Genomic DNA, 9,019 nt, shown 5'->3' on the forward strand with positions numbered 1-9,019 from the left:
TCTGGCTCTTTTCCAAGATGATTCTGAGCAGAAAGGGTCCCTGGCTTATGTCTGTGCAGGGTGACCTGGTGAACGGACACGGCCAGCTTACCAAAAATGGAGCAGCCCTGCGGGGACAGGGAGCTCAGTGCCACCAGAGGAGATGCCTTTACGCAACTAAGCCTCCCTCCGCGGGCTTACCTCTGACCCCTGACCTCTGACTTCCCAGAAGCTCCCACACCCTTCCCAGTCCCCTCACTATGATGGTTTGGGAAAACTAGAATGGGCAAAGAGGTCACAGAGTTCGCAAGCAGTTCTTAAGACATGTCCCCCGCCACCCAGCTCCGCAAACATGTCTGGAGCAGGCTGTCCTGTCCATGCCCTCTAAATAATTATGCCTTTGCAAGCGCTCGCTGTGGAATGAGCAGAATGGCCGGCCTGCTCTCTAGGGATGGAACTGTTTTACTTAGTGGTCCTCAGTCAAAGCTGGTAAAAGCCCAAGTGTCACAACTGGAAATAGGAGCACTGGCTGGGGATGGGATGGTATTAAGGAGTTACTGCTAATATTTTTAAGTGCGATAATGGTACTGTGGTTATAGTTTTCAAAAGACTTCATTTTCTTTTTAAAGACATACCAAAGTGAGGCGATGACTGGGTTTGCTTTAAAATCATGGGGAAGGGAGGGTGAGGGGTAGAGATGAAGCAAGACGGGTCATAAGTTGATAATTGTTGATACATGCTACATCATGGTGGATGCATGGAATTCATCAGGCAATATTCTCCTGGTGTAGACATTTAAAATGATCAATTAAGCCCTAGCCGGCTTGGCTCAGTGGATAGAGTGTCGGCCTGCGGACTGAAGGGTCCCGGGTTTAATTCCAGTCAAGGGCACAAACCTGGGGTTGTGGGCTCCATCCCCAGTAGGGGGAGTGCAGGAGACAGCCGATCAAGGATTCTCTCTCATCATTGATGTTTCTATCTCTCTCCCTCTCCCTTCCACTCTGAAACCAATAAAAATATATATTTTTAAAAATAAAAAAATAAAATTATTGGTTAAAAAAAAATCTTAAGAACTTTTTTAAAAAAAGCTCCATTTCGCATGCCCTGATATTTACCCAAATAAATAGTGAAGACAGTCTCCTAAACTTCGAGGGGGTGGATTAGCGGTCCTTAGCCTAAAGAAACAGACGGGAAGGAGGGAGCAGTCTTGGGACAAGCTGACGGGCAGCCATCCTGCGGGAGCCTTGTTCTAATAGCCCTTCCTGGCTGCCAGCCAGTCAAGCAAGCGTTACAACAGGAGCAGCCCCTGTAAAAATGCCACAGGGGTGAGTCAGGCTCACCTGCGAGGCGTCGGGGCTCATGCTCGCCTCTGTCCACACGTCCGAGGCATCGGAGCTCAGCATGGTGGGCTTCACAGCGATGGTGGGCTTGGAGTAGGGTGAGCTGTTCACACCCTCATCTTCCAGGCGGCAGTGCTCAGGCCTGGGGGGCAGGCGAGGAGGAGGGAGCAGGCCGCCTGCTCTGGGCTGGGGACAGGTGGGCGACAGCTGATGGTCGCCCCGCAGGCAGAAGCAGTTCTTGCAAGACCCGGGCTTCCAGATGTGCTCCACAAAGTCACTGCACGCAGACATCTTCAGGCTCTCAGGGTTCAGTGGGATGGTCCGGTGCATCTTGGGCGGACAGTGCGCGGCTGGCTCATCCTGCACCCGGCGCTCTGGCGTGGTCTTGTGGGAGGCAGACGTGGGTCACAGAGAGACGTCCTGGAAAGGAAGAGCATGGGTCTGATCAAAGACCTCCCCGCCAGAGGACAGGCACATTTTCACTGAGGGTCTGACTCTTGGATTGGGGAGAAGAGGGGAAGGAAGGAGAAAAGAGGGAGAAAAAAAGCTCATCATTAGTCTTCCATTTATTCCCCGGGCCCTCGCCCGTTTCTCATAAGGCTCTTAGTCACTCTTCCGTGATGTGGCCTTATCAGAAGCTGTAAAAACTAAACGCAACTGCTACGTGAGTAGAGAGCATAGTGACGTTTCAGTCCCTGAAAATCCGGAGCACCTGGAGGCTGGGGGCAGTTAAGCAGAAGAAATCCCATAGAGGAGAAGCCTGTTATCTCATCCGTGCATTCCCCGCCCCTAGGGGTCCAGAGCCTGGGACTATGCCCCAGAGCAGTGGTCGGCAAACTCATTAGTCAACAGAGCCAAATATCAACAGTACAACGACTGAAATTTCTTTTGAGAGCCAAATTTTTTAAACTTAAACTTCTTATAACGCCACTTCTTCAAAATAGACTCACCCAGGCCATGGTATTTTGTGGAAGAGCCACACTCAAGGGGCCAAAGAGCCACATGTGGCTCGCGAGCCGCAGTTTGCCGACCACGGCCCCAGAGGAACAAGAACTAAGAAGCAGTACAGCCAATAAAACCGGTGGTTCCGGGGGATAAGCCACAATTTTTAACCAAGAGCTATGTGAGCGGGGAGGCAAGTCTGGGCCCCAGGATCAGGCTCTCCTCCTTACTTGAGACCAGGCAGGGATGGAGGGGGTGCGAAGGGGGAGAGCTGTGGTGCCTTCCTGCCCCCCACAGGGGACCCCCGTCAGGAGGTCTGGCATCCTGGGAATTTACCTCCCTCCCCCTGCTTCATACACATCATTCAACCCGTGCTCAGTGAGGTCAGCCAGGCTGGAGCTGCAGGCCAAGGGGAGAACAGACAGAAATGCATAAGCACCTGTGGGCTAGGGGTGGCAGGACAGGGTCCCAGAGAGTAATTTCCCCAGTGATAACCCTGGAGGTAAGGCAGCCAGCAGGCTGAGTTAGTTGCCTCTGAGAGTAAAACTGAAAGCAGAGAGTTTGCATCACAGAAACGAATAAATTCACCATTGAGGAGGAGCTCAAAGGGCTGCAGATAGTGTCCCATTAACCTGAGTAACCCCCTGTCAGGTAGCTTTATGCCCTTCATCTGGCCGGGAAAACAATGGCAACCACATAAACCAAGACCTGTTCCTAGACAAACAGTGCGGTGGTTCTAGAAAGAGAAGAACTTTGCTGGCAGAGCCTCAGAGCCATGTCATTGGTCAGACCGGTGATGTTCAACCGGCGTGCCACAGGAGTTTTTAAAACATGAAATACCTGCCTGTTTAGCCAGGGGTACTGTCCTCTCTTCCCTTAGATGGTCAAATAAAAAAATGACAACAGCCAACACAATAACAGCCATCGGTGTGAATGAATCAAAATTATACCTCCTTTTTTTTTTTTTGGCAGATCGGCAAATAACTTATTTCTTGGTGTGCCGCAGAATTTAGTTTATGTGTGCCAGGAGATGAAAACGGTTGAAATGGCCGGGTTAGACTGAAAGCTCCCTTCCCCTCATTTAAAGAAACTGACTTCCTCGTAAGGAAGGTTCATGAGAAAACAATCCTTGAGAGTCTAAAGTGAACAGATTCCCATTAAACAGGCAGGGTTTTGCCCGAAGGTTTGCTCTCCACTTTCTTCCCATGAGAATCGGCTTTGAGGCTGATGCTCTCTAAACGACCAACAGGACTAACCAGGTGGAATGAGCCAGGTGTCCCAAAGATCATTCCAGAATCTCTGTGGGAAGTGCTAGCTTTCTGATCTCCCACACTCACAGGCAGGAGTGTTTATTCAACAAGTGCTGACGCTAAATCTGCCTCCTTTCCCTCCAACGTTCACCTGGAAGCCCCCTCATCTTTCAGCTAAAGGAACGCTCTGGAATAAAAGACAGTGTTTGTCTTTGAGCACCCGTTGTCACGCATCCCTCCCTCCCAGGCGACTGCAGGCTGGGCTCCTCTCCCAGAGTGCGCCCAAGCAGCAGGTTCACCCCTTGCCAACTTGCCCAGAAGAGGTCACTAAGCTTCAACAAGCAGAGGAGGACAGCAAGGATTTTTCTCTCTTACCATCTCTGCTGCTAATTTCTAGAAGCCGGGGGGGGGGGGGGCGGGGGGGGGCTACCTTCCGAGCCACAGCAAAGGCAGGCACACCTCCCCCCCATCTCCCCCCCACATTGAACCCCGGGCAGAGGCTCCCGAGTCCCTGGGAGGGCTGGAGGAAGAGAGCTTGGAAACCAGTTCCCTGTGGGCTCCTCACAGTCCAGCAGCCTCCCATGAATGAGGCTGGGCTCTCTGAGGGGGTGGGCATCCAACTACTTCCCAGGAGCTACCACAGAGCCACAAAGAAGCAGTTTCCGCAACGGGCAACCGAGAGCACAAACTTGTCATGGTTGCCGGGTGCCGGGGGTCCCCCGGATTACCAACACCAGGGGAGCTTCCTTCAGACCCCCCAATTCCCGGCACTCTCTCTGCGCCCACCTGAGGCAATGCAATTCTCTGACAACGGGCACAACTTTCACCAACAGGACTGCTCAGAGATGCACAGGTTAACAAAGCCCCGGGCTTCTCACCATCACCGACACGCTGCATCCTCTTAAAACTGGTTTCTCAGTCGCAGCAAACAATTTACCACCCTGTCCGGCTGGAAAGGATTCTTTCCCAGTTATGTCTGTCTAGAGAGGGCCTGAAAGGATCTCGATTTGTTTTAAGTAAAAGATGGTGAAAAACTCAAGTGGCACTCACAAATCGGGAGCCGCACCTCGCCTCGCCTACCAGCTCGCTCTCCATTGCCTGGGAATGGCAATGGCACCTTCCCAGCCCACATTCCTTACCTCTGAGGGAAGGCGGCCCCCAGAAGTATGCAAATTCCCCCATTTCTGTGGGAGGCAGCAGTGTGAGACTAGAAAGAGATTTCAGCATGCTTTCTGATCCAAGTCATGATAAAATATCTTTGCCTCTGCAAACTTGTGCACTAGACTTGAGGCTACTATTTGAAGACTGGAGCTGTCAGATACATCCCCACCTCCTTTCCAAAAGACTACAAAGAATGTTGGCCAGATCCAGACCCATAAAATTAAATATTTTGGCTCAAAATATTGCCCCTCATACTTGCATCAAAAGTTGTTTATGCCTTACCCTGAAATGACAGATTACCAGAAAACACTCATCTAAAAAATGTACATATATTACAATTAAATGAATGCAGCAATGGAAAAGAAAAATATGTATGAAAGGGTCTGGATTTCAATAATCCATTGGCAAGGGTTGCCCGGGCAGAGAGGAGAGAGTGACAAGCTTCACACACACACACACACACACACACACACACACACACTGTAAATTACGACAGTCACCCAACTTTTTATTTTATTTTTTCCTTCTCCAATACTATGCACTCTAATCTCAGCAGCAGGAATGCGTTCTGGGTTAGACCCACTACAGTCTAAACCAGTAAGAAGGATACCGAGTTGCACAAGACCCCAAGATAAGAAACCAACTGCAGAATTCTCTAGGGCTTCATGTCCAAATTCATGTTCAGAAAGGGAAGGGGCTGCTATAATCATCAGTTCAGGCTGAGATCAATAAGGTCTCCGGAACCTGACTCTGGACCTGACTTACTGCAAAACTCCTCGCCGCTAGATCTTGGGGCTTGGCTCTCCCAGCTGCTCTGCACAGCTATGTGCTTGCTGGCTAGGCTCTACGGGAGAGAGATACAGTCACCCGGTCAGCCGGCCCTGCCTCCATTCCCATTCGCGGGACCTGAAAGTGGAGAGGTCCGTGCGTGGAGTGGTGTGTGTGGCGTGTCCCGGCTGGGGAAGGGGCAGCAGAGGCAAAGGTGAAGAACATGCCCAAGGCATGCCTTTCAGAGGGCTCAGCCACAGTTCAGTAAAGAGGCATCATTCAGTCCCTCTGGACACTCCATGTAACCCGGTGCCGCTAAGGGGCAGCTACGACCCTGGGGCCCCAAACCATCACCACCGGGCTCCTGGTCCGGGCGTCCCGGGTGGCCTCTCGCTCCCCACTCCCTTGACAATACTGCTGGGGTGGACAGGCGGTCTCCACACTCGCAATCCCAAAGCTCTTCGGTCTTGCCCCAAACCGAGCAGCGGGACCAGCAGAAGTGTCCGCTTCCCCTCCCGGAACTCCAAGGAAAGTTTCCCCGTTTTCCTGAACGCAATGATCAAATGAATCGAAAACACCCCTCCGCCTCCCGTGCGCTCCAGGCTCGGTGCCTCCACCGCGGGCACAACCCCGAGCGCAAGCGGTCCGCCGCTCCATCCTCCCCCAGCGGCCGCCTGTCACCCCAGCGGACGCCGGCAGGGGGTCGCCCGCCCGCGATCCCGGCGCTCCCCTAAAGCTCCCTCTGCGGCCACGTTTGCCAGACAAAAAGAGGCCGAGTTTGGAGAACGCGTCGCAGGCTCACCTCGCGGCCGCGCTCTCCCGGCCTCGCTGTCGGTCGCCGAGCCGCCAGCCGCCCGGCCGAGTGCCGCGGAGCATTGTTCGGAGAGAGCGCGCGCGGTGCGTGCCCGGCCGCGGGCGGGTGTCGTCTGCCGAGCCCGGCGGCGGGGTGGCAGCTGCGAGCCGGCTCCGCCCCCTCCGCCTCCGGTGACGCCGCGCGCCGGGCTGCAGCCGCACCTCCGGGCTCCCACCGCCCGGAGTCCTCAGCCCCGCATGCCGCCAGCTCCCTCCGCGGCGATCTCAGGCTCGGCAGCGCGATTCCTCCGAACTCCCCACGCCTGGCCCCGCCTCCCGGCCCCTCCTCCCGCGCCCGACCTCCGGGCTCCGCCCCAGCCCGAGACTTGGCGCCTTCTGACCCCGAGCCAAGCCCCCATTTGTACCCCTCCCCATCGACAGCTCTGCGCGGTTCCGCAGGGCCGAGTGTCGGCGTTTGCAGCCTTCCACGAGGTATGCATAGGTGCCCCTCCGTCCAGTCCGCTCTGGGGGGTGCGGAGGACGGGGAGGGTACAGCACCAGCTCTGGAGTGGGGGGAACCAGAAAACGAGAGGTCGCGAGTAGAATGAAGAGGTCAGGATCCCAGACGGGATCCACAAGCTGCGTGAGCACCGTGATCGTCTATTACCGTTTCCTTGGGAGGAGGGTGGCGCCAGACGGAGCCAGGCTGGGAATCCCGACCGTGGGTCCTGGTCCTGCTCAGACCCTGGACTGATTCGCGGCCTCAGGCAACTTGCTTAATCTCTGCATTTTACTTTTCTCCACGTGGAATGCAAGGGTTGGACTGAAGATAGCTCTTCCTCCAGGACGCTGGGACTGTCGGGTCTTTCGCAGGCCAGTATTACACCTGTGTTTACACCATCACCATCAAGTGACTCATTTGCCGAGATAGAACGGGCTCGAGGTAGTCATCCGGCTGAAAATCTTTTCACCTTTCACCGGGTTTAGGCAGCCTAAGGCCCAGTCAGTCCCTTCCCTCCCCTTCCCTTTGCTGCCTACGATGGGATCGCACCTTGACCTGGGTGTGTCTCAGGCCGCCAGCAGCGGCTCAAACCTTTCTCCTGCCTGGGTTGGAGGAATGTGGTGAAATGGAACAGGAAGAAGACCCGGAAAAACACCTGCTACCTCCTCTCTGCTCCAGGGCTCCCCGGGGAGACAGTGCATTGTAATTCCAATTAGGGTCCCCACCAGGCTGAGAAAGGAAGGCTGGTTCCTGCGCCCTCCCTGTGATCTGGCTCGACCTAGCTGGACTCAGAGGGTGAGGACGTGGGTGGAGGAGAGAGAGGGAGAAGACAGGTGTTTTAGGTTTGGCTTCTTGTGAAAAAAGGAAGCACGTGGAAGGGACAGGGAGGATACTTCCTCGTGCTCCAATGTCTCAGATTTCTCCTGAGTATGAATAGAATTGGGGGGAAAGGTAGGGATGGAAGTGGAACTAACATTCCTTAAGTACCTACCCTGTGCCAAGCAACCCCATATGAGGGACATCATCCCCATTTTCTAGAAGTCAACTCTCCAAAGCCCACAGCTGGGAAGGATGGGGTTGGAACCCAGAGCTATCTGGCTCCACTGATGGGCAGTTCCACTCTGCCACAATGCCCTCTCAGAGCACTGGGGTCCAGCCCATTCATTTACCAACACCCCTCCAGGAGGCAGGTAGGCACAACGTGGTCTGTGCCGGAGACATACGTGACATCAGTTGGTGCGTACAATTCAGTTACAACGTGACAGGGCAAATCCAAGTGTTTGAGAAGTTCTGGGTTCCCATAATTCAGGCTGGATTCTCCCTCTGTGAGGCCCCAGTGGGGATACCCACCTGACAGGAATGATTACATGGGAAGCACTCACCTTCCTTTCCACTTTATTTTCTTCTCTTTACCTAATTTATTCTTAATACAAGAACAGGCTAAAGAACGCAGCTATAAGAAGCAAGGGCTCGCTAGTGTGACAAGATGGGTGGTTCCGTGGCAAGGAACAGCAGTTGAAGGGTTAATTCGGTCTTTCTGCAAAATAAACTGTTCTCAAGTGTTTTGCTGGCTCACACAAAATAAATGCATTATACTGTAGTTGCTGACATAACGTGCATCCTTTTTATGCCAGCAACGTGGCCTTAGGATGGCTTCATCTTGCCTAATGAAAAGAATAATAATAATGGGGAAAAAAAACCCCACTTCAATAGACTCCCTTAGATCCACATGAAATGCCCATTTTCTTATGCAGTGCTCCACCAGTGACCGTTAAGTGTGTTATCTCCTCAGTAAAGCTATGGTAAGCTCATGCATTTTAATAAACAAGCCTCGCTTGAACTTCCACACTGCATCCTGCAATGCAGTGCAATCTGTGTATCCACAGCCTTCTGCTTCTACCTGCTTATCAGTTCCTTTTCAGGACACTTTTCACTGCAGGGCTTGGGTTCCCTGATACAGATCAGATCTTGAAGAAAAGTGATTCCCTTCAGGGTTTTAGTCCGTGAGCACCATACTGTACACGAGATCAGTTAAATCTCAGGAAATAAGGACACAGGCTGGGACAGGTAGGGCTTGGGGGTGGGGAAGGTAACAAAGGCAGAATGAGGAAGTGCCTAGGGTTATATTAGGTACACGCCGCCTCACAACCACATTTCAGTCGTTGACGGACCACCTATATGAGCGTGGTCCCATAAGGTTATTATGGAGCTAAAAATATTCCTATAGCCTAGTGACGCTGTAGCCATCATAACCATGTGTTTATGGTGCTGCTGATATAAACAAA

The 9,019-nt window shown here is 53.1% G+C and overlaps 1 protein-coding gene across 1 annotated transcript in view; it reads right to left on the bottom strand.

The window, feature by feature from the left end:
* The window catches only part of PRAG1 (PEAK1 related, kinase-activating pseudokinase 1), a 53,870-nt gene extending 47,378 nt beyond the window's left edge, over positions 1-6,492 (bottom strand). The window contains exons 1-2 of the mRNA XM_080661375.1: positions 6,243-6,492; positions 1,320-1,739 (exon numbers count right to left, since the gene is read on the bottom strand). Of these exons, the coding sequence (XP_080517501.1) occupies positions 1,320-1,649 (330 nt within the window). The 5' untranslated portion in view covers positions 1,650-1,739; positions 6,243-6,492. The remainder of the gene's footprint in view (positions 1-1,319; positions 1,740-6,242) is intronic.
* Between the last annotated feature and the right edge of the window lie 2,527 nt (positions 6,493-9,019).

The sequence above is a fragment of the Plecotus auritus genome, assembly GCF_963455305.1.
Source record: "Plecotus auritus genome assembly, chromosome: 3".
In the NCBI taxonomy this organism is placed as follows: domain Eukaryota; kingdom Metazoa; phylum Chordata; class Mammalia; order Chiroptera; family Vespertilionidae; genus Plecotus; species Plecotus auritus.